General features: G+C 39.1%; 1 protein-coding gene across 10 annotated transcripts in view; it reads right to left on the reverse strand.

Annotated features, from left to right (window-relative positions):
• The window catches only part of nf1a (neurofibromin 1a), a 334,372-nt gene that overhangs the window by 240,747 nt on the left and 67,247 nt on the right, over positions 1-26,378 (reverse strand). For 6 of the 10 annotated variants that reach the window (XM_043718252.1, XM_043718249.1, XM_043718245.1 and 3 more), the window contains exons 7-16: positions 23,797-23,872; positions 22,373-22,530; positions 17,182-17,355; positions 15,266-15,394; positions 13,615-13,689; positions 10,159-10,290; positions 8,113-8,157; positions 7,562-7,696; positions 3,507-3,620; positions 2,954-3,033 (exon numbers count right to left, since the gene is read on the reverse strand). In XM_043718252.1, coding sequence (XP_043574187.1) covers positions 2,954-3,033; positions 3,507-3,620; positions 7,562-7,696; positions 8,113-8,157; positions 10,159-10,290; positions 13,615-13,689; positions 15,266-15,394; positions 17,182-17,355; positions 22,373-22,530; positions 23,797-23,872 — 1,118 coding nt within the window. The remainder of the gene's footprint in view (positions 1-2,953; positions 3,034-3,506; positions 3,621-7,561; positions 7,697-8,112; positions 8,158-10,158; positions 10,291-13,614; positions 13,690-15,265; positions 15,395-17,181; positions 17,356-22,372; positions 22,531-23,796; positions 23,873-26,378) is intronic. The other 4 variants (XM_043718251.1, XM_043718246.1, XM_043718254.1 and 1 more) reach the window with 2 other exon arrangements.

A 26,378-nucleotide genomic window follows, 5' to 3' on the forward strand; every position in this document is an offset into this window, starting at 1 on the left:
ACCCTTTCGAGTTTCACAACATCTTCCCGATAAGGAGACCAGAATTGCACGCAATATTCCAACAGTGGCCTAACCAATGTCCTGTACAACCACAACATGACCTCCCAACTCCTGTACTCAGTACTCTGACCAATAAAGTAAAACATACCAAACGCTGCCTTCACTATCCTACCTACCTACGACTCCTTTCTAGGAGCTATGAACCTACACTCCAAGGTCTCTTTGTTCAGCAACACGCCCCAGGACCTTACCATTAAGTGTATAAGTCCTGCTAAGATTTGCTTTCCCAAAATGCAGCACCTCGCAATTATCTGAATTAAACTCCATCTGCCACTTCTCACCCCACTGGCCATCTGATCAAGATCCTGGTGTAATCAGAGGTAACCTTCTTCACTATCCACAATTCCTCCAATTTTGGTGTCATCTGCAAACTTACTAACTATATATGTCTTATGCTTGCATCTAAATCAGTTATATAAATGACAAAAAGTAGTGGACGCAGCAACAATTCTTGTGGCACTCCACTGGCTACAATCCTCGACCACCACCCTCTTTCTTCTACCTTTGAGACAGTTCTGTGTCCAGATTGCTCCTTCTCCCTGTATTCCATGATATCTAAGCTTGCTAGCCAGTAATCCCATGGGGAACCTTGTCGAAATCCTTACTGAAGTCCATATAGATCACATCCACCACTTTGCCCTTGTCAATCATCTTTGTTACTTCCTCAAAAAAGTCAATCAAGTTTGTGAGACATGATTTCCCACGCACAAAACCATGTTGACTATCCCTAATCAGTCCTTGCCTTTCCAAATACATGTACATCCTGTCCCTCAGGATTCCTTCCCACCACCGATGTCAGGCTCACTGGTCTATAGTTCCCTGGCTTGTCCTTACCACCTTTCTTAAACAGTGGCACCACGTCAGCCAACCTCCAGTCTTCCAACATCTCACCTGTGACTATCGATGATACAAACATCTCAGCAACAGGCCCAGCAATCACTTCCCCAGCTTCCCACAGAGCTCTTGGGTACACCTGATCAGGTCCTGGGAATTTATTCACCTTTACGCATTTCAAAACATCCAGCATTTCCTCCTCTGTAATCTGGACATTTTTCAAGATGTCACCATCTATTTCCCTACATTCTATATCTTTCATGTCCTTTTCCACAGTAAACACAAATGCAAAATACTCATTTAGTATCTCCCCCAGTTTCTGCGGCTCTATACAAAAGCTGCCTTGCTGATCTTTGAGGGGCCCTATTCTCTCCTTAGTTACCTTTTTGACCTTAATGTATTTATAAAAACCCTTTGAATTCTCCTTAACTCTATTAACCAAAGCTATCTCATGTCCCCTTTTTGTCCTCCTCATTCCCCTCAAGTATACTCCTACTGCTTTTATACTCTAAGGATTCACTCGATCTCTCCTGTCTATATCGGACATATGCGTCCTTCTTTTTTTAAACCAAACCCTCAAGTTCTTTAGTCATCCAGCATTCCCTATGCCTACTAGCCTTTCCTTTCACCCTAACAGGAATATACTTTCTCTGCTTTCCTTTCACCCTAACAGGAATATACTTTCTCTGGATTTTCGTTATCTCATTTCTGAAGGCTTTCCATTTTCCAGCCGTCCCTTTCCCTGTGAACATCTGCCCCCAATCAGCTTTTGAAAATTCTTGCCTAATACCGTCAAAATTGGCCTTCCTCCAATTTAGAACTGCAACTTTTAGATCTGGTCTATCCTTTTCCATCACTATTTTAATAGAATTATGGTCGCTGACCCCAAAGTGCTCCCCTTCTGAAACCTCAGTCACCTGCCCTACCATATTTCCCAAGAGTAGGTCAAATTTTGCCTCTTCTCTAACGGGTACATCCGCATACTGAATCAGAAAATTTTCTTGTACACACTTAAGAAATTCCTCTCCATCTAAACCCTTAACACTATGGTAGTCCCAGTCTATGTTTGGAAAGTTAAAATCCCCTACCATAACCACCCTATTATTCTTACAGACAGCTGATGTCCCCTTACAAGTTTGTTTCTCAATTTCTATCAGACTGTTAGGGGGTCTATAATACACTCCCAATAAGGTGATCATCCCTTTCTTATTTCTCAGCTCCACCCAAATAACTTCCCTGGATGTATTTCTGGGAATATCCTCTCTCAGTACAGCTGTAATGCTATCCCTTATCAAAGCCGCCACTCCCCCTCCTCTCTTGCCTCCCTTTCCATCCTTCCTGTAGCATTTGTATCCTGGAACATTAAGCTGCCAGTCCTGCCCAACCCTGAGCCATGTTTCTGTAATTGCTATGATATCCCAGTCCCATGTTCCTAACCATGCCCTGAGTTCATCTGCCTTCCCTGTTGGCTTCTTGCATTGAAATAAATGCAGTTTAACTTATTAGGGATGGATGGTGCTCAGTTAAAACAATTAAATGGAGAGTCGATTTTTTTTTTTAAACAAAAGATATCCATGTGAGATTCAAACAATCAGCTCAAATTGCATTTATTGCTCACCCCCCAATTACCATGGAGGCCTTCGTGAAGCACTGCAGTCCTTGGGAGTGGGACACCAACAGCACTATTAATGCTCTAGAATTCTGACCAAGTGACAATTAAGAAACTGTGATATAGGTTCAAGTCAGGACAGTATGTGGCTTTGTGGGGATCTTGCAGGTGGTGTTTTTCACCTGCATCTGCTGCCCTTTTCCATCTTGGTTGTAGGGAATCAGAGTTTGCAATGTGCTGTGGGAGCAGCTCTCCGATGATACTCATGCTCTGAAATTATTTCAACAACATTTCAATGTTATTGCCAGATTTATTTTGAACTATACACATTTTACATCCAGAAAGGCTCTAAACTCTTCCAAATTCAATAATGATGTAGAATGGGTACAAGAGCAACACGTCTATAATATAAACTTTCCGAAGATTACAGAACATGCCCATAATCCTCACCTTATATCCCAGAAGGTTTCTATTGGCGCGTCTGGATTCCATAACTCTATGTTTTCTGGTTGATGAAGAACCAACAAGGCCTGAAAATAGGAACAGAAAGAACATTTATAACAAATTCACGCATGCCCTGTTACTGGCTAGAACTTTCAACCAAATTTTTGGATCTCTCAGTGGTCTATGCACTGATGTTTCCAATTGCAGAACAATTTGATCATCAACATTTTAGATTCAAGACTTAGGTTATCAATAAGGTTAACCTCAAGTAAACATTCCTGAGCATGTTTTAGTCATTCTGATTAATTGTCATTTTTTTTTTAAAAAGGCTGCTGTGAAAAGGTATCTATAAAACACACAGGAAGACATTAACTAACGGAATTACATAGTGGATTTATTGGCATCTGTGAAGACAGTAACATTTTTGATGCTCACCAGAACTTTTAAAACAAAATTAGCCAGCACTAAATGAAAAGACATGCAAAAGGGAACAAATGCAAAACATATATGTCTTTGGAAAAAGAACTGCAACAATACATGTTTAAATCAATGTCCTTACCTCCATGGCTTCCTGTGCTATCTCAGGCATACTCATCTGTGGAACCAGTTGAACCAAACCAGTTATTAACTCAGCAGTGCTGCTCTGAATTTCATGTCCAAGTTTCCCTGGATTCTGCGCAACAACAGACAGTATTTTAGAAAGCAGAAAGTGGAAAAAAAAAGTCCAGTTTAAAACATTTCCCACTTTTTCTTAATAATCGTTCATGGGATGTGGGTTGGCCAGCATTTATTGCCCTTCCCTAGCTGCCCAGAGAACAGTTTCAGCTGTATTGCAGAGTCACATATAGGTCAGACCAGGGAAAATGGCAAATTTCCTTTCCTGTAAACCAGGTAGCTTTTCACAACAATGGTCACCATTAGGTTAACTTTTTATTCCAGATTTTCTTTGAATTGAATTCAAATTTCACCACCTGCCAAAATAGGATTCAAATCCATATTTCCAGAACACTGGCCTGAGGTTTTGAATTGCTCAATGCATGACATTACACACGGTGTGCTCTTGCCCTTTTGAAAATAAAATTTAATTCTTAAAATATGACTAAGACCATGACCTTTTTTTCTGAACAGGACATTTGGTATAAAATGTTTAACTTTATAATAAAAAAAAAACTTGCTCATAATGTTGTCTTCAGCTTTGGCACAAAGTTTCCAAGGGTTTAAGTTGCAAGTTGTGCATTGTTATCAAGCAAACATTGCAATATTAATTCTTTTAGCTCACAGAACAGACTTAGTTCATATTTAATATAAATTGCTGCTATTCAATTTTAGACATCTTTCAGCTAGTGTCACCTAACACGTTGATAGGTTGCTGTGCCATGTCACCTGAAATTCCAATCAAATTCTATTCGTATTCTAAACTAAATAACCATTCCCAACATGACTAAAAATCTGTTCAGCTGTGCTTCCCTCGATAATCCCAAGTTTCATTTCATGCATACCAGACTGAAATCCATAGCTATCATGATTGGCAGCAAAACTGCTCCTCCCATCATGCTCGGATTAATTTAACAATGTGCATGTTCGATTTCTCAGCTGACTCAGTGTGTAATTAGTCTCCACATTGCTCTATCCTCATATCAGCTGATACTACTAATATCTAGAAAATTACTAATCTCCAACCATAACATCCTCAATAACTGATCTGCCTGGAGTACAGAATTCCAACAATTAACCACGTTCAGAGTGAAGAAACCCCTCACCTGAGTTTTCTGAGACTATATCCCCTGGTTCTAGACTCACCAAGCAAAGGAAATATCCTTCCTACATCTACCCTTACAAGTCCTATGGCAGGTTTACATGCTTCAAATTAGGTCACTGTTCATTCTTAATGCTGGAAAACGTAGGCACATTCTCCAGAATCTTTCCCCATAGGAAGATCCCATTACCCCAACAATGTGTCCAGTGTGGCCTTATTTGCAATCCATCTATGGAAAGTATATCCTTTCTTAGGTAAATTGAGCAATAAAGGTGTGATCTCACCAATCCTTGAGTAATTGCTGCAAGACATTAATATTCCTTTACTTAAATCCTCTTCCAAGGAGGCCCAAGGATTTATTTTGCAGAGTCTGTCATACAATACTAAGGAGCTAATGTGCCATTGTTTTTTTTCCCTTAAAGAACAATCAAATATGGGGGCAGCACAGTAGCTCAGTGTTCAACTCAGCACTGCCTCAGAGCGCCAGGGACCTGGGTTCGATTCCATCCTCAGGGACTGACTGTGTGGAGTTAACACGTTCTCCCTGGGTTTCCTCCAGGCCCTTCAGTTTCCTCCTATGGTCCAAACATGTGCAGGTTAGGTAGATGGGCCCTGCTAAATTGCCCTATGTTGTTCAGGGATGTGCAGTCTAGGTGGGTTAGGCATGGGAAGAGCAGAGCTATGGGGCAGGGGATTGGGTCTGGGTGGTACGCTCTTCAGAGGTTTGGCGTGGCCTTAATGGACCAAATAACCTGCTTCCATCCCATTAAGATTCTATGATTCTGAGAGATATTAATTAAATGTTTTATGAAAACAGGATTTTGAGGGAACATCTTACAGGAGGAGTGAGGTAAAGATTGAGAGAGAATCCCAGAGCCCAGACAGCTGAAAGAACAGTTGCCAATGGGGGTGCAATGACTATTGGGCAAATCAAAGTGACCAGACTGGGAGAGCATGGATATCTCTGAGAGGCTGGAGATGATTATGGCAGTATGGGCAGGCAAGACTGGAGAGTGATAAAGATAAGAATCTTCAAATTGGGGTTCCTTACGCAGGAGGAGAACAAATATACACCATGGGCTGGAGGGCGGACATAATTGTGGCAACGTGCACCAAGTTGAGTATTGTGTTCAGTTCTGGTCACCTTGCTAGAAGGATGTTATTAAACTGGAAAGAGTGCAGAAGAAATTTACAAGGATGTTGCCAGACTTAGGGGTCTGAGTTATAGCTGAGTTATAGGTTGGACAAGCTAAGGAACTGAGTGGAGGATCTTGCAGAAGTGTAAAAGATTGTGAGGTTGGATAGGGTGAATGCACTCAGTCTTTTTCCGAGGGTTAGGGAACCAAGGACAAGAGGGCATCGGTTTCAGGCTAGAGGGAAAATAAAAGGGAACCTAAGAGGCAACTTTTTGACACAGAGTGGTACACATATGGAATGAGCTGCAGCTGAAGTGATTGAGGTAGGTACATTAACAATATTTAAAAGGCATTTGGACAAATACATGGATAGGAAAGGTTTGGAGGATATGAGCCAAGTGCAAGGAAATGGGATTAGTGTGAATGGACATTTTGGTCAGCATGGAGCAGTTTGGGCCCAAGGCCATGTCTCCATGCTGTTGGACTCTGACTCTAATGAATTTGAGGTAATACAGGCTTGAATATGGCCTTAAAAATAGACATTTTGTCCAAGGTTTTCATCTTGCCTTCAAAACAATTCACAGGAAACATCAAAGCAAAGGAAAAACAATACTAATACTGTTCAAAACGAACAGGGCTGATTGGTTGGCAAGTGGACCAATTGGTCAAGGTGATATCATGAAGAGTGCACCAGTTAATGATGACTGACAGTTAACTACGGTGTTTTCTTCAAGTTTTAAACCAGGCATGACAACTTTAATTGATCGAGGCATTACCCTAAGAAATGCAACAGAGAATGGCTCTCATTAACTTCGTTCAGTTGAAACGGGTGCAGTGTATGGACATCTTCCGTCCATACAATATCATCCCATCTGACATAACAGCCATTTTCAGCTTCCCCAGTCCGATTGTGCTGCGGAGTTTACTGCTTCAAATCACAAATTCTTTACAATTAATATCATTGCAAGTTTCACATTCAGGCTGAACAGACTCAGGTGACTAGTGATGCTAAGGATTTCTAACAGCAATATTCCTTATTCCAGTTGTACAACTGAATCTCAAAAGAGCCTTGCATATCATTAGCTCAACTACACAGTTGTAAGATTACATTTTTGCTAATTCAATGCATCAGCATACACCTGACAGGAGCATTGATTGGTCTATAGAGAAATCATGACTTTGATGCCTTAATTCAAGAGCCCTTGGCCTAATGTTTTTCAATTTTGATAATCCTCAGTTGGGGAGTTGATTCAAGTCTCCCTGAATCTTCACGCTTCCTCAACACCAAGTCAGGTTTGCGCTGATGCATAGGATTGTCAAATATCTTCATATAGAAGACAGTAGCAATTCAACTGGTACTAAAAATCATTTGTCTTGTTAATGTCAAAACTTTCATGTTTTTTATAGCATTCATACCAATTAAACAGATTAGAATTCTATTCATCACACATGAAATAATTTTTGGAACCTAGCAATTCAAATCAGTGCTCAACTGGATAGTCATAGTAAGGCTTAAGAATTGGGAGTTACAGAAGTGACACATTAGCATCCTTCAGAAAACAAATTTACCATCATCCTAGGAATAAAAAACACAATTCATAATAACTTTCACATTTTTAAAATCTTCCATTTCTGATGAATTCATCACAAATAAATAGCACTAGTTGGTCACATGAATACTCCATCCAAGTTTTGAATCTTGCGTCCCACTCCAATACTTACATGTAACATAAGCTTTGGGTCTCCATGAATTAATTTCACAATGGCCAACAATAAAAATTTATAACTTCGGGTTTCTGAGTCTGTTGGTTTTTCTTTAAATTTAAGGCTGGTCATTTTTTCCTTGAATGTAAGGCTCTGAAATAAATTATTTTCAAAAAGGGGAATCATGAAAATCAGTAATCTATTTCTCACAATTCACCTGATAATACAAATTAAAATACTGCTCTGGCTTTGAATGCACTAATATCTGACTCATATGTTAACAAAATTAGCCTGCAAATACATACACATATATTATAATCAGTACACAGATCTGAAAGGCAATTATAAAGCAATGAACACATGAAACATTAGTAAATGCATGGCAGAAAAGGTACTGTTTAAAACTTAATCTGATCTTTTTCCAACAGTTAAGATCTTATTTGAGAAGGTGGATGCATGCTACATAGTCAGACCTAGATGGATTATGTAGTGTTTACTAATGTAACTAAGCACAGAAAAGGCAGTGGTCTAATTGCTTTTCTGTGATAGTTACTATGAATCATACTTACAGCAACAGAAGCCCACTGCCATGCAAAACAGTGACTGGTTGGCATCTGATCATGTGAGCGACAGCAGCCAATAAGCACAGAAAATAAAGCAGAAGACAAAGCACCACCAATCAATGTCAGAGTAGCCATGTTAAACAGCTGCTACCTATCCGAACAGGTGATACTAAATATACATTAACAAATGAGTAATGGAATGAAAGGCTTTGCAACATGTTTTACAACTGATATACTTCCCCCACCCCCTCCCAATAAGCTGCCAGTAGTTTTGGTCAAAAGGCTCCAATTCACCAACAGTCAACATACTCAGCTTTAGATTCTTGGGAAAAGCTTTGCAACCACAATAGTCACCTAATTGCTATGTATGGACAGAAATAAAGTAATATTAGGGTCCAAGTTAATCATGTTCAATAAAACAGCAAACTAAAGGTTCAAAAGGCAAAGCTACACAAATTTAGTTCTGGATTCCCAACTTGCAATACTCCTTTACATCCACTTAAGAAAATAAATCACCTTTTCTCGATATAATGTACAAGCATCATCCCCTTAGCACTTCAATCATTAGAAATCTAAAATACCAGTGATAGACAAGTACAAAGATTTACCTGGTCCGTCCAGTTGTGTAGTGTCAATTCAACACCAATGTGCAAAACAGACTACAGTATAAAACAAACACATACACAGCAAGTATCCAATGTGAAAAACAGTAAACATCAAACATCTATGCTATCACTCTGTAGAATAGGGTCAAAAGTTGATTGTCCAACTGCTTCTTTTGGTAATTACTTTTCCTAATCTTCCAGCTAAGGAATTAAGCCAAGTATCAGAACAATAGATACTAGTGAAAAGATAAATAAATGAACTATAAGGTAAAAATGAAGCATTAATGATCTAAATGTATGGCTTCCATTATGTTCCCACTGGTTCAGAAAGCAGCACTAGTCTGATCAAAACATTTTGCTCCTCAGTTGAGACGTCAAAATCTCTAAGGCACATATTTTCATCCGTCACCTTCCCTCATCTGGCTAAGATTAACAGTCACAAGAAGCAACAGAAATGTATCCATATACTGTACAGCTGACTGCAAGGACATGTCATGACTTTTTACTATTTGCTTGCTCAACAGCTGGGTTTGCAACTGTTGTTGAGGATCTGGGATTATGGCACCTGTCTTCTCAGGTGGGAAGGACATAGGCTACAAAGAAAGCAAAATCTTGGAATCAAGACCACGTAATACTATTTGAAAAGGTAATCATACTTAATGATTATAATATGAACACTTTTCTCTCAGGGAGGCTACTAAAAAAAATTGTACCTACAGTACATAATGAAACCGAAGTCTTGCCCATATTCTAGTAAAACATCTTGGGCTTCCAGTTTGTGTTAAAGGTTATGCTATGAAACATTTCCTAGTGTGCACATGGTGGCAAAATGCATAATTCTTAATTCCTAATACATACAGCTATATAGCAAAATCCCTCTCATTCCACCTCAACAAAGTTTCTTCTCTTGTCTACTTAACACGTTTAATCTTTTGTTCTAAGCTAATTTCAAGTTTCCATACTAAAAAGAACTAACTGTGCCAGTACATGGCAAGTATTTGTATTTGTCTATCCACTACTGAAAAGTACCCTGCAAAAGCTCAACTAAAAACGTTCCTACTTGTTCTCTCAAAAGAACTACTCCTTTCCAAACAGAGCAGGATCGAAAATATCCACAAATTTCTACATTCCACTACACTAAAAATGTAATTCTTTCCCAAATCAAAAACTCTACCTTTACTCCACCGAAAAGAATTGCTCAGTGTTTACTCTCCAGACTCAGAATAGAAATCCAACGATGACTTGTATCCCACTGAATTGGTTAAGTATTTGGACTGTGATATATTCTAACTGTTGCAAAATCACAGATTTATTTTTATTTAGGGATGCATGGTTCAAAAAAAAATTGTGCTACAAACTGTATCTCCCAGACAAACAGTTATGGAAAAACTGCAGGAATGGCATGATGGAAACATTAAAATAATAAGAAACTGCTAAAGGGGCATACCGACGTCATACGCAAGGGAGCGTGTGTGCTGCAGCTCTGCATCACCCGATTCAAAGTTTCCGCTAACATGCCTCTAAGTTCTCCTGAGTAACAGTACACAGCATCGATCTTAGGCCACCAATCCACTGCAGACTGAAGGTGTAAACGAATGGAGGCAGATTTTGGAGGATGTAGGTGAAGAGCAAGGAAACAAGAGAACAAATTTAGACAGTTTATCACAGTACAATTGAATGACCACCTCTCATATATTTTGACTGAATTCTTCATAATTTAAACTGTTAATGCACCATTCCTTTACTCTACAGAAGGGCAGATAAGAGTTTTTGCACCTGTACAACCTTGAAAACTATAGTTTCCTTGCAGGTCTTTGCTACATGTACAAGACGATTTCACTCTTTTCCCCCCCTCACCCACCCACCAACTGTGCCAACTGTGCTGTGAACTTGCTCCCACATAGAACTGTGTGCAGATTATTACAGAATTTAGAAAATCAATATTAGTTCAGGCCTCGTTCAAGTTTAGTTCCTAGTGGTGAAAGACCAATACTCCAACTAACTTTGTACATGCAGCACCTACCAATGCTGTTAATAACGATACCATGTCCAAAGAACATAAGCCTCAGACCTCTGCTTTTTCAACAGATCCTAGAAGTTGAATGGAAGTCATTGACCAAATTTAGTCCCAATTTGCTTCCAAAATTTATGATGATTGTAGCATCTTCACAAAAGCAGCTACAATTTTAAGTTCCTTTTTCTGAAGTGGGTTGCCATGATTGAACACCATTGATGTGCACCAATTATTCCCTCAGCAGTTTCTAACTGACCAAGATGGTGCAACTGCTTTTTTTATATTGAGTTTCCTGTCAAATGACACTGGTTTGCAAAGTAATACAAGTAGTTAAGACTAGGCCTTGCATGTTCAAATGCATCTCTAACAGTACTGCAAGGCTAGTGACTAATCTTCTCTTAGACAGAAGTAGATTTTGTGGGGGGAGATGGAGGAGGAGGAAACCAGTACAGGAAATGTGAATTGACTATTTGTTTATTCAGCGACAGGAAGCAATCAAGCTGTATTCAAGCAGTGCTGATAGATGAAAAGTGCTTCCAGGCTTAAATTATCCTAATTCAGAAACCACAGGAGAACCAGAAAGGCAGCACAGCAAATCAAATAAGCCACAACTGTAAAACTGCCACGACTTCAAGAAATCTTCAGTCTTTTGTTAACTTCAGACACCACTGAAAATACAACAGAATTACTTTTAAAAATCATAGCTCATGACTATCTCAGCCACTGGCTATTTATTTGTCACGTGTTTCAGGCAAAAGCATAATATTACGGCCTGCACTAGCTTCCGTAGGAAAATATTTATGCCCATATTGTTTGCTCTTCCCTAATTCACTCAAATCATTTACAGGATTCAAACTTCAAATGCAAGCATTTTTGTATGTTTCCCCTCAGTCTCCCATTAATGAAAAAAATTAGTTCTTTCCTCAGCTCTTTTTCTAACGTAATTTACATCTGCAGATTTTCTCCTCTATTCAAGTCTGCCTTGCATCAAGTCATAATCAATGCCGCTCTTGAGTCAACCACTAGGAGGTGCAAGAGTGTCACAGGTCAATTAGCTTTCTTCAGAAATCTCTCCTTCCTAATCAACTCCCCTCACGCAGTCTAATAACAAACTGGAACTCTGGTCTCTCCCAGGAGAGGCAATCTTGGACAAAATAACTGCCCAATTGCTACTGCTGCTAATTAATTATGCAACAATCTTTTACTATCCTGATGCAAAGTCATGAGCCTGAAATTTTAACATCCTCTTTGGATTTGCTGCCTTAGCTGCTGAGCAGCAGTGTTGTGTGCTTTGATTCCACATTTCCAGCATCCATGCCGAAATCATCTGAAATCCTCAAATTCTCATTACTTCTTCCACAGCATCTACTGGAAAAGAGCATCAGCTGACGCACTCTTCACTCATATCCCAACTCTACTATGTTTGTTTGAGCACCTCAAATGAGCTAGGTTTGTCACCAGTATCATTTTCACTTCAACAATATTCTGTTCTTGATTATTTGAAGTTTTCATATAATTCTAATGAACTAACGGAAATAAAGCAAACTATACGCTAAACATTAAAATTAATCTTTAAACTAAGCAACTTTTAATTAACATTCAATTGTGCTCTCAATAGAGAAGGATATGCAAGATAAAACTTGGTTCTTTGATCAGTTATTTTCAAATATAACAAGTGGCCAGTTTCATTAAATATTTACATTTCTGTTTAAAGAAAGTGCAGAGGTCAAGGAAACAATCTTAGAAAAATAGTTAAATTATTCAAATTATGATCATGTCCTGAGAAACAAAGCTGCTTGCTTATGAAGACATTGTTTACCTTTTTTAAGGTCAGCAAATATTTCCTTGGCAACATCTGAATCTCATTTCTAATCCATTTGGACCAGGGATACTTGTTAACCTTTGGACTATTTAAGAATCTCACAATAGAACAACTTCACTGAAGGCTTAATGTAGAAACTGGGTATATGGTATTCTCAAGTTGAGACTCCATGCAGGGTAAACTGACTTCTGCTGAGCAACAATTTAGGATACCTCAGCTTTCAACACCAGAAATAAGAAAACATCAATCTTGGTAAGTTTGTAAATATGTGAACCCTTCTTTTCTCTTCATGGTTGCTTAATCATCTGTTGTGTCTCCACCACTTGCATTTGAATTTCAAATCATCAGGACTCTAGCTTTTTTCAACCAAAATTGGTCCCAGGCACTAAATTAACAAGATTAGCCAAAGGACTAGCAGATTACTCAGGAGGTTGCCCCAATATTACTACCAATTTCCAAGTGAAGAGAAATGGAAGGCCTTTTATTCTGTGCAAATTAAAAGAATGGTGTGCTGACAGAGCAGCACCCAACATTCCCATTTTAAAATGTATCCAATTCAAAGTCAATGCCAGAAATCTTCATAGTATAAGCAAATTTAAAGTGAATTGACCATTGTTTAATCAAAGCCACAATTAACATTATTCACATCATGCTTTTACCACAGAGTACCAAGTCAGCATTTAGAAGCTTGTAAATTACATCAGCAGAAACCATTCAAATCTAAAGGGCAGCACGGTGGCACAGTGGTTAGCAGTGCTGCCTCACAGCGTCAGGGACCTGGGTTCAATTCCCACCTCGGGCAACTGTCTGTGTGGAGTTTGAACATTCGCCCCGTGTCTGCATGGGTTTCCTCCGGGTGCTCCGGTTTCCTCCCACAGTCACAAAGATGTGCAGGTCAGGTGAATTGGCCATGCTAAATTGCCTGTAGTGTTAGGTGAAGGGGTAAATGTAGGGGAATGGGTCTGGGTGGGTTGCTCTTCAGAGAATCAGTGTGGACTTGAAGGGCCTGTTTCCATACTAAGTATTTAATCTAATTATCCAACTGAAAAGAATTAAGGAATACTTACATTTGTAATAATTCTGTGCAGTGAATTAACCAACACATAATGAAAGGTTGGAGGGGAGGAGGAAGCCAAACAGATCTGTCACAAAACAAAGAAACTGACCTTAGCATAAAGGTGAAATCCAAAACAGCACTATACCTTTGCCAGATTGTTCAAGATTTCAGAAAGCAGCCTCCCACCAAGCTTGTGATCAGCACACTTCTTTATTGGCTCTTAGTATTATCTGAAGTGTCACTTGCGAAATAAAATCATGGAAAAGCACCACCTTGTTGTAGCAGGATAACACAATGTAGTATTGCTAGTAACAATCTCATCCCAAGAATAATTTAAAAGGTACTTTTTAAATCAGACATTTAAATAGAACAGGTTATATTTTATATTCTTTGTTCACAGCGCTGTTCGCTCTTTTAAATCCTTTATCGGACAGAAATGTTGTGCAATTAAAACTCCATTTCCCCCAGTTATGTTACTCTTGGTTCAATAGTAGCACTCAAGCCTGAGAATCAACACAACTCCAAAGACCTAACACTTCAGGACAGTAATGAACATAAAAGATCCAACATCACTTTTCAAAAAAAAGCCATGCCCAATGTTTATTGAGTAGCCATCATTAAATTGATCATCTCGTCAAGTACCTTGGCTTCACAATATGACAATTATTCCAGTTCCAGAATGGATTATTCTTCTTCCTTGTGTAATATAACCATTTTTGCATAATCCCTGGTAATCTTTTGTGCCCTAGCATGTATGCTACTGCATTGTACTGATTTTACTCTACGAATAGGTTCATTTCATTCAGCTGCAATTATGAAGCTCCCCAACAGAAAACTAAAGTGAAAAACCTTTACAGAGATGCTGTGGGCCAGTAGTCAACTGCCATTAATACACAAGGTTGCCAGTTGAAACTCCTACATAAGCTTGACAAATGGTGGCAATCAGTGCAGTCATTTACAACCTAACACCAGGGAAGCTGGCTGTGGAAACTCCAAGCTGCAATCTCTCACCAGCTGAACAATCGTTAGAGGACAGGCTGTAACCTTCCCACAGCAACAAGCAAACAATCAACAATGTTAGTAGCAGTTCCCATAACCCCCATAACAAAGTGTTGTTTCCCCCAAGTTCTCAGTTTTTCTTTCTTACCAAGCAACTGGCATCTGAATCATTTGTCAAAGTGTCAGAATGCATCCATTTCCATTTATTTTTCCAGTTCCCAACTGAATAAAAGAGGAGATATGAGGAGCTGAACAGTCAATTCTTGTTCCCAGTCCTTGTACATGAGTATTGATTATTCTTATATAATTCTCCAGTAAGAAGCAGTTCAAAATTTCACCTACAGAGCCAAGCTGACAGCTCTATATTGACCAAACCATGAATGCATGCATGAGGTCAAGGGACAGCAGCATAATTAGTTGGTTCCATCATGAATAAATGTAGTCCAGCGGATTCTTCATGTTGGCCTTTTCCCATCCTAACTCCTCTACAGATTCATTTGTACCAGCGATATCAAGTTACCTTTTTTCCACGGAACCTTTATACAAATATCAAAGTGTTATTGTAACTAGTTTCTATACCATATTCTAAAATATGATCCCCTCAGATATCAAGAAATTTGAATTGAACTTTTCCAAAGCAGAAAGAAAGTTTAGTTAGATACCTTGAAGTGATTATTATTGTGAGGGTTGATGCGAAAACAGGAAACAAAACAGTCTATCATGAGATCTACATCTGCACTCTGGCTGCCAGCACCTCTGGAGAAAGGCTTGCTAGGATTAAACAACAGGGCCTATGAAATAAAAACAGACCAAAGCAATTACCGAAACAAAGAATTACAGATGTGATAATCTAATGCAATGATCAGATGAACTTCATGGATATTGTTTTTTGGATCACTTTGAAAGTTCCCAGTTCAATCAAAATATAAAAGGAGAAAGGAAACATTGCAGTAGCATTCGCTCATTTTAATGCTATCCCCATCCTTTAGACAGTGTGCGTTGTTTGAATTTATACATTTGGACTTGCTTATACTTTTGGAATTTAAGACAAGTATGATGTTTTGGCTTTAACCTAGGCTTTAATGTATTGAAAGGCATCGCTGTCTGTATCTCCAACACTGACCTGCCCATCTGCTGCCCTGCATGACACAACCACTTAGGTCAGTCTTGTCTAAAAAAAAAGGCAATGTATCCGGTATTAAACGTGTGGCTGTCGCACGTCACTTCAGAACTAGAGCAACTAGGCAATGATGTCTTTAACATTTTACAGGTTAAACTAATTTAAGATTTCCATTTTGTCATCAAGTTGAAAATCATAAATCATGTTCGTATCCACTTATTGCATTATTAAACAAAAAAAGACAATTGTCACAGAGACATTAGATGCATGAAGTGGGGCAGGGTGATTTTTTTGGGGTGGGGGATGGAGGAGAGAAAGGAACATGCAGGCCACGTTAGAAAGTCCAGGAAGTAATAAAGAGATGTCAGTGTCTTCTCAATTAAAAAAAAAAGCACAAGGGTGTTTAGTAAAAACACTCAATTTGTTTAAAGGCAGTTCCCAGCAATCAGGGTAGCATTCACAGAATGAAAAACAAGCCCCTTGTCCGCCTTGGGTGAGAATGGTAGATTGTCTTTTTTCAAATTCACTCTATTAAAATCAGTCTGCAGTGAGTAACTTGTCAAATTTAAGCAGTTTGTTCTCGCCTTACATGAGGACATGTAAGCAACATGGAAACTTGTTGGATAGGTTTACCACTCGGTCTTGAAATATTGTTTGGATGAGTGGGAGGGAATGAGAATTACGAAGATGTGTTCTATCTAAGCATATCTAAGCCTCAGACCCTGTGAACTCATCACTAACTTCCTGGTAAACCTTACAAAGTACAGAAGATCAATAATTCATCCTATGTTAGAACAGCTATACTTTCAACCTGTATTGTGCACTCTGACTCCTTGCTGAACAACGAATAATCCACTGTAATATCACCTGTGCGAAGAGGTGACAATACTCATTAATCTCCTACTATAATAGCTCCTGGTTTCTGGTTTTCACATCAGAGTACTTGATTTAAGGAAAGCAGGCAAGGAGGTAATAGCTGCCTTCAATAAATGTTTTGCTCCACTCATGCCAATAATACAGAACTGGTGAGCCACACTAAAATCCAAGTTGTTTTTCTCTCTTTCTCTTCAATCCAGTTGGATAATGTATCAATCTCCAGTCATTAATTAGGGGTATTCTGTTATCCACAAGGGTTAAATGTTTGCCTCTATCTAATTTCTTGGAATTACTAACAAGAACATGAATCTTAGATTTTAAAATTGCCCAAATAAGCAAATATCAGCAACTTGTGAGCAAGAACCTACACCATTCACCTTAATGGTGCAGCACACTCATGCACAAATGATCTACACTAACAAATCTTGGTAAATCTTATTTAAGAAACAGTTGTCTGTCTCCTTCAGTTTCCCCTGTCCCAAATAATTTACAGACAGTTAATCTCATGCTTGTTATCATCTGATCCTCAATTCATTTATTGGTGATTCTTCAACAAATTAAGACACAGCAGAAAATCCATACCTTTAGATCTACAACCATGGACTGAACCTGAAAGCAGATGACAGAGTTGTCCTCCCAGCTGATGTATGTAGAGGCCTTGCAAAGTTTAACACAGGCTATAGCAGCACTTTCCGTTAGCTGCCGACTACCACCATGACCAGCCAGTGCCTTCTTCAAGTTATCCAAGAACAACTTCTGTACAAAGATCAGCAAGGAGTGAAATAATCAAAAAGGGTGACTGAGAATAATTTACAAACCTACCTTTCTTTAGCCTTGAACCAGCTCCACTGGAAGACTAAATTGCATTACAAGAAGAAAAGATAAATTGCAACAAAACAAAAAGGCTGAGCTATAGCCACGACGAGAGCGAAGTCTGTATCATTGTTACTTGGCTCCGAACTCAACATCAGAATAGAATATCCTTTACGATCAGCAGGGTAAACTAGGCTACAAGGTACTTGAAGGAAGAAATGCAAGACACAATTGAGCTGGGATGGAAGAAAAAGTAATAAGACTGTTGGCTTCTTTTTCCTGAATTGCTTGAGATATTAAATTTCATTTGTGGGAACAATCATGCCAATTGTATTTAAGATAATTTTTCAGTTAGAAATCAACAACAAAATCTCACCTTCAGTTGCAAATGCGCTCCAGTAAAAGCTGTCTTTTAAAAAAAGTTAGAGTCATGAGTCCAACATTACAACTGCTTTCAAAGTTGAAAGTAGCAGTAATAAAATACCAAAATTCATTTTCTTACAGGTTCAGTTTTGCTGGCTAAGATCACGTCAGAAACTGCAACACTCCAACAAATCACAGAAAATTATTCTTTAGCAGAAGCAGTTTCACAGGAACTGAAGATCATACATTCATGTTTGTCATGGTTATGTAAGAAAAACCACCAATGATTCAGCATGCTGCTTTCTCTAATGTTTAGTCATTCTGTTAACAGTTACAATAACAAAGTACCCTTTCTTGCTGAAGGTACAGTTTAAAACATGAAGTAGAGTATGTGCAAAAGGCACTTCTTTTTAAACTTTAAATGGTGGACTGACAAAGCAAGGGTCCTCAAATCCTTGGGATGACCAAAGGTGAGTCACCCTGGATGTGCACTCCTTGAAGTTTAATTTGTTAAAAAAGCACAGCAAGTAACTGTCAGAATGGCAGATGAGCACCTTGATTTCTCATCTGAGACCTGACTGAACTTGAATGAAAATTTCAAAAAGCTAACAGGTTTGTTTTAATTCTCAATTATTAGACATCTATAGAAAAAATCTCAATGAGGAATCAATTGCACAATTTCCTTCACATAAAAAACAAAAGGTGGTGAATAATATAGTTGAAGTGTCACAATTCTGAGGCTGTAAGTATACTTTACCAAGCAGTCATGGAAGGCATGATTTGAAGATTAAAAAAAAATTGCAGCTCTCAAGTTATTTATGACAACACTGTCAAAACTACGACTAAATTTTCCCGGTCAGTCTTAGTTATTCTTTTCTTCCCCCAAGTACTCACCCACATCTGTGGAACAAACAACCCACAGGCAGAACTCTACTGCTTTCCAAATGAATGTTTCATGAAAGAGAGTTGCTGGGGATGACTCACTTGCCTCATTTTATTACAGAACAACAAGCTTCTGCACACAGCATTTTCATAGAAATGCAGGTTTGAATTGAAAATAGACCAAAGAACACAAGACATATGAGCAGAATTAGGGCATTTGGCCAGTGAGCCTGCTCCACCATTTGATCACGACTGATATGTTTCACAACTCTATTCTCCTGTCTTCTCCCCTTGGGCCCCTCACAAACGGTTACGACATGGGGTATACCCCTCTGCTAATTTAAACCCGACAGGCAAAGAACTATCCCAGAGGTCACAATCTACAGTAAAAATTAACAGTCTTATTCTTTAAGTCCAACTGAGAATATTAAACCCAACAGCTATATACAACTCTTTGCTCTTAAACTTATCTTTTACCTCCCCACTCTACAATACTGGTCCGATAAATTCCCTCAAATTTACAGCAAAATCAATTTCAAACCAAGTATAGTCTTCAGATGTCGAACTTTCTCTGTAGATTCCTCTCTGTCAACTTTGGCGTTCTGCTGCACAAATTTCATATGGACAGGTACCCTTCAGAGAGCTGTTTGGGGAGTAGTCTATTTGTTGGCGCTCATTGCTGTCCTCCCCGACTGTTCAAAACACCCGGCTTCATACCTCCAAACATCGGATCATTTGATTGGTTTAATGTCATCCCAAACAGTAACATTCAAATTCAATTGGATTTTGGTATCTGGGACATAATTTAGTCTGATTTTCCGAACTTGAATTTATTTTGTTCGATGGCAACACAACTCCAGCTATTTGTTTCAACCAAGTGTTACATTTTTTACCTCGTTCAGGACACTGTGCTGTCAGTCAGCCCTTGTTAGCTTCCTCTCTCTCTCAAAGGTACAGTACACCTCTACATCTTGATAACAGAATTAAGATAAGAGTTTTTTTTTGAAGAGGTGACCATGATGATAGATGAGGACAGTGCAGTAGGTGTTATCTCCATGGACTTCAACAAGACCTTCAACAAGGTAAAACATGTTAGATTAGCTAAGTCAGGTTCGATCACCTGGGATCCAGGGAGAGCTAGCCAAATAGATACAAAATTCACTAGATGGTAGAAGATGGAGGGTAGTGGGAGAGGCTTGTTTTTCAGACGAGAGGCGGTATGCTGCAAGGATCAGTGCTGGATCCACTGTTGTTCGTCATTTATTTAATTAATTTGGAGGAGAATATGTGAGGCACAGTTAGCAGGTTTGTGGGTGACATCAAAATTAGTGGTATAGTGGACAGTGAAGAAGGTTATCTAAGAGTACAACAGGATCTGGGCCAGTGGGCTGAGGCGGATGGAGTCTGATGCAAATAAATGCGAGGTGTTGAGTTTTGCTCAGACAAACCAGGGCAATATGGTAAGGCTGTGGGGAGTGTTGTCAAACAAAGAGACAGAGGAGTGCAGCTGTGTAGGACCATGAAAGTGGTGTCACAGGTAGATAGGGAGGTGAAAGAGGTGGTTAGCACCCTTGCCTTCAGCACTCAGAGCACTGAGTACAGGAGTTAGGATATCATGTTACTGCTATACAAAATATTGGTATGGCCACATTTAGAGTGTACTGTACAATTCTGATCACCCTACCACAGGAATGATGTTATTAAACCGGAAAGGGGGCAAAAAAGATTTTCAATGATGTCTCTCAGTCTGCAAGGTTTGACTTATAAGGAAAGGCTAGTGTCACAAAGCTGGTCCTTTTTTACTAAAAGCTGTTCCTTTTCTCAAGGATACTGTGTTCTTGATTTTTTTCAGAGTGGTCATGAACAGGCCGGGCTCCAATTAGACTAGTTTGGTACAGAGATTAAACGGTATTGAAAGGCCTTTTTGTTTATATGTAAACAGATGAGACTTCAGGGCAAAGTGGCCATGTTTTAGAAATAACCTGAAAAATGGAAGGAGAGTGGTCAGCTCTCTAGCTAAGAAGTTCAGTCCAGAATTAGTTGGGAGTTCAGCAGTGGACTGTGTGAACAGGCTGTCTATCTTTCTGCCCTTCTAACTTCAACCTACTCTTTTTTTTAAACTGTGTTTTAAGGGGGTTTCCTTAGTGGAACTATTCTGTGTATTCGGAGCAGCACAATTAAATCTAGTTTGGATAGAAAGAGTTTTTTATTCCGTTCTGTGTGTTTCATTGTGTAATTTTGTGAATAAATTTTGGTCTGTTTTCAAACCTGGTAGGCAACCTTGCTAAATTAGTCCAGGTAATTTTCACTGTACACGTGCCAAAATAATTTGCAAAGTTATGGTCTGGCTGCCTGCTTAAGAATGTTTTGAGTGGTCTGGCCTAATCCATAACACTGGATAGGATGGCACTGTTTCTCTGTAGTGTAGGAGGCAGAGGGATGACCTTATAGAAATTTATAAAATCATGAGAAGCACAGATAAGGTGAATAGCCAAGATTTTTTCCCTAGAGTAGCAGAGTCCAAAGCTAGATCAAAACAGGTTTAAGGTGAGAAGGGAAAGATTCAAAAGGAATATGAAAGGAAAGATTTTCCACAGAGACTGGGGCATATATGGAATGAGTTGACAAAGTGGTGAAGATGGGTACAATTACAACATGTAAAAGACACTGGGACAGGTACTTGGACAGGAAAGATTTAGAGGGATGTGGGCCAAATTTAGACAAATGAGACTAGTCCAGTTTAGGAAAAGTGGTCGGCATGGACAAGTTAGGCCGAATGATGTGTTCTGCGTTGTATACCACAATGACTCTATTTCTGTAAAGACAGAGAAATTAGTAGCTATTGGGATATCCATTGAGAGGGGTGTGTGTGCGCGTGTGCGTGCGTGTTGGGCCCCAATGCCGGGTTTCGATTTATCCCGTTCAAAAAAACCTTACAAACTATGAGCTCAACAAAAAAAAACCTCTTCCCCTCTGCACCAAACTCCCCGAACTATGTACTCATTAGGACTGTGTCGCATTCCAGATGTGATCTCTACTCCCTGACTGTGCAATGTTGACTGATGCTGTGGTGTGTATAGAATATTGCCACAGCAATGCTTTGCAACAACATCTCATCGTGCGGACTGTATAATGCAAGATGATGGAAACAGAAGCAGGGAAAAGTCTATTATTCCCTTAAAAGTCTAGCTCTCGGTCCTCCAACAGTTACGTTTCAATGGGCCAGTTACCACACTGGTGATCATGCACAAAATTAAGATACATAATTTATCTTGGGCTTATAAGCTAAGTTAAGTGTTAATAAATCCAGGAAAACAATTTGATAAAACTTGGTTGGTCATCAGAAAGCTTATGGTCTTTATTAGCCTACAAATAAGTGTAATGCTTCATTTAGCCATGTTGACCAAACAGACTGTGGGAGCCTTGAATCTCAGTCAAATCCAAATTGACCAACTGTAGTTTTGTCATGATGATGGAAAGGGCCTACGGATCCTTAAAAGTGAAAAATTTGCTGGAGTTCTTGTGATTCACTCTTCACTGAAATTGCACACATGGTTTCTAAATAATAACAATCTTGCTTTGCTGCAATGTTTTATTTGGTTAAAACTTTCTGACACATACTATCCTCTTAGACAGTGCAACCAAGTAAAATCTACCTGATTGCAACTTGCATAACAGTGCCAACCACCTTCAAGATGGCCAGAATTAAAATTACCTTGTTCATCTTGCTTTCTTCAACTATTTCCTTAGAGATATCCTGCAGAATATCAGGAGAGAGGATAAGGAGGATAATCTGCAACGGCCAGACTGCTGCTTTCCGTTTGGCATTTTCAGCAAAGCTATCCACAAGGTCAAAAAGCTTCTCCGAACAATCTTTCATGGAACGTGTTGGGGACATTACGGTAAGAGAGAGATAAAAAAAGTGCAAAAGATAAAAATGCATTAAAGTGATACCAACTGCGCTGGAAACAAATCTAATATGCCAGCTAGTTTGAGGTTTTTCATTACTGAATACACGAGAAAATGGTTCAACCGCAAATTCAACAATATTTCGGAATTTACTGAAAAGTAAACTATAATTGTTCAATGCAAGCATGTAAAAAAAAAAAAACGTCTTGCAGAGTATTTGATAAAATAAACCAGACACTCCACAACTGTTCCACACCCATGGATTTAAAGCACCTGCTTAGGCCATCAGTAGGAAACGCCATCAATGCAAGAAACCACAAGCAACTCCAGGGGAATGTTAACAGTGAAGTAGAATTTTTTGGATGCACAAACAGATTCAGTCCCTTGAGTGCACTTCCCATCTGTGGCAATAATCGATGATCCAATAAAATGAACTAGCTTTGTGTCAGACACAGGCATTTTTGTTTTCTCTATAATGAAGTGAACAAATGGATCGTGAGCAAATTACGGACTCTAACTTGAACGTTTTTGTTGAATCCAACTGCTTGCAAGAGAGTAAACTATTTTCCTTCATTTTTATTAACTGGTTATCGAGCTGTCTGTGCACAATTGAACTGTGATACACATATCAACATCAAATCATTAGCCAAACAATTGCTCGCACATTATTGTAAAGCTGTATCCTGCATCAATTAATGGATTCTAAATTCAATCTATTGTGCGAAGCACTGAGATATTTCTACATAATTATCCACAATAACAATTTCTTACTTTTTAATTTGTGTTCTCTGGATGCATAAGATTCTGGCAAAACCACACACTCACTGCCCTGCCTGAGGTGGTGGTGGTTAGCTTTGTCTTTCAACTACTGCATTCCTTGTGTTGCTCAATGCAAGTATTGTGCATTTGTCTTTTGGTTACTTTTATTTTACCACTTGTTTACCCGGAGAACCACAAAAGACTAATTTCTCCAATCACTTACCATGTGATTTTATGGAAAAAAAATACTGAAATTGAAATCTCCCAAAACTATCCAGATTGTTATTGCAAATTCAAATTTAGAATTACAGGACTAATTCACAGAATAGGAGGGGATTACAAATCCATGTCAACAGTATGCAAGCAACAAAAGTTTCAACACTACAACATTTAACACTTCCCAGCAGATGCATAAACCATCTGTTGAAGCATTTAGTATTTAAGGCACTATCATTTTTCGGCATTGCTTACCTGCCAAATCAGGCTGGGGTCTCTGATACAGCACAGTAAACTCATCTGGATAATTTTCCACCCAATTCCAAAATGCCTAAGATATAAAGAATGTGATTAAATGCTGTAAGTTCTTCAACTTTAAACTAAATGAATTATAAATCACAAGTAGGATGTAGCATCTGAATCAGCAGACGACTATTTTCAAATATGGAAACTGCACTTGTAAAGATTACTGTAACTAAAGAAGTACATTCAAATGCAATTTTTAATATCTTAAGGTAGCAAGTGCTACCTTTTGAAAAACATGAAAATCTTTCACTGCACAAAGACCAACATCACCGATCGCACTTTTGGTAGAGCTGAAGGTAGTGTATTCCTAATGGTGTGCAGACAATTTACAACATGATAGGCACATTGCAGGTAAACTCATTGTAATACAAGAAATTACTCAGCTCAAAATCCAGCTATGGCTCATGGTCAAACACAACAGATGCATCGTTTAAATAAGGCTCAACTGTATCAATTGCTGTAACACTTTGTGAAGAATATTTAAATTAGAGGATGGCAAAGTGCATACATAAAGGGGATACATCAGATAGCAGGTACTGTTTTCAAGGAAATCTTAACAAGTAAAGACAATGACCAAAAAGGTAGCCATCCTTATTCTAGGAACTATAAAAGAACAAAATTTGCATTTATATGCTGTCATGCAAAGTGTCAAGACCCCCCCCTACCTTTCTTACAGTAAATGAATTACTTTCTAAATGGTGCAGTCACTGTTGCAATACAGAAACCTAATATAAGTAAGCCAGCTGTATTTTGCAAGTACCCACAAACTGCAATGTCCTCATGACCAGATAACCTGCTTTAGTAATGTTAATTAAGGAATAAAGAACATCCAAGCCATCAAGTATTTTCTTATGATAAGGTCTCTTAAACTATCTGGTTTCAAGTGAATGCTAGGCTCCTCTCAAAGTCAATACCACCCCACAGTGCAACACTCCTTCAGTATTGCACTTGAATCCAAATCCAGTAACGTTGTGTACTCAACTCAGAGCAAGAATCAGACCACAAAAGCCAACAGGCTACCTACTGACACACAGCTGAAGCCAAGGGCAACGTTTACTGCCATTACATTCAGCATTCAGCTTGAAACAAGTTCATTCAGTGCAGTGTTTACAATAAGCTGTCCAATCTGGTGTTGCACATCTGGTCACTGTTTTGAACAAATCATGCAAATATGGAGGGAGACAGTTTTGTACGCAGTGCTTCACGGGTTAGGCAATGGTACAAGGATCTCTCTACACTCAGGGAAAGAGTATCAAGTATTAGTTTCAGTACATGCAATATAGCTATGAAAGTAAAATCCAATGCAATTCCTAACAATCCATTCACTTGCCAAAACATGAACACTGTTCAGAAAACCATGTCTGAACCTTCTGAACTTTAATGAGGCAGTTTGTGCCTAAATCCTTCCAACTTGTTACAGAACCAAACAAACAAACAAAAAACATCTAGGATATCATCTCCGACCTCTTTCCCAACATTTGGGGGCTTGCGCCGCAACTGGGAGAGCCGTCCCACAGGGTAACCAAGCAGCATTCTGATTTTATCTACAACACTATTCCATGAGTAACTATGCCCCAGCCACAACCATCACCCCAACAAAAAGAACTGCAAATGCTCAAAATCTAAAACCAAAGCACACCGTTCAATGTTTGTGTACAGATTTGTATCTCGGATGCTGATTGTCATGGTTGTGGGTACGTTTTGCCGAGATGGAAAGTTGATTTGCAGATGTTTCATTGCCTGCCTGGGTGACATCTTTAGTGCTTTGGAGTATCCTGTGAAGCACTGCTGTACTCTCTCTTCTGGAATTCATTTGGTTCAGTTTCTGCTGCTTCCAGTTGTTCGTTGTAGTCGCTGGTATATTGGATCCAGGTCAATGTGTGGTATCCTCTGGCTGCCCCCTGTTTAGCTTGCCCTAGTCGAATATGTGGCCCCTGTCATCTGTATGTATGGCCACTGGGGAAAGCTGGTCATGAATATAAATATAGACAAGGACGAAGCAAAGGTCTCATATGATGCAACAGCACTGCAACTGACAAAGCTCTAACCAGAGAGACAATAGCCAACCTCCTGAACAGGCAGAATAGATAGCACAACGGGGAACCTGTCAACAAGGACTGCATACTCTAACTAGTAGACGTGTGGTTGACGACAGTTCACATTGAACCACCAAATGTATGAACAGATCAATGGAACACCTTTGGGCTCACCCATATCCTGGCTCAAAGCAGAAGCAGTGATTCAAAGATTGGAACAAACAGCCTTCCCACAATCCAACTCAAACTCTGGATCAGATACGTAGACTACCCTTTTGTTGTCATTAAGAGAACAGAAATCAAGAACACACACCAGATCATCAACATCATACTCACAGATTTATGACAGGAGGAAGGCACCAATCAACTCCCACTCCTGGATGTGATGCCACAAAGAACACAGAACGGTGAATGCACCACAAAAGTGTATAGGAAAGTCACACACACCAATCAGCTCCTGAATTACAACAGCAACCACCCAAACACACACAAGAG

Source organism: Chiloscyllium plagiosum, chromosome 28 (genome assembly GCF_004010195.1).
Source record: "Chiloscyllium plagiosum isolate BGI_BamShark_2017 chromosome 28, ASM401019v2, whole genome shotgun sequence".
NCBI lineage: Eukaryota > Metazoa > Chordata > Chondrichthyes > Orectolobiformes > Hemiscylliidae > Chiloscyllium > Chiloscyllium plagiosum.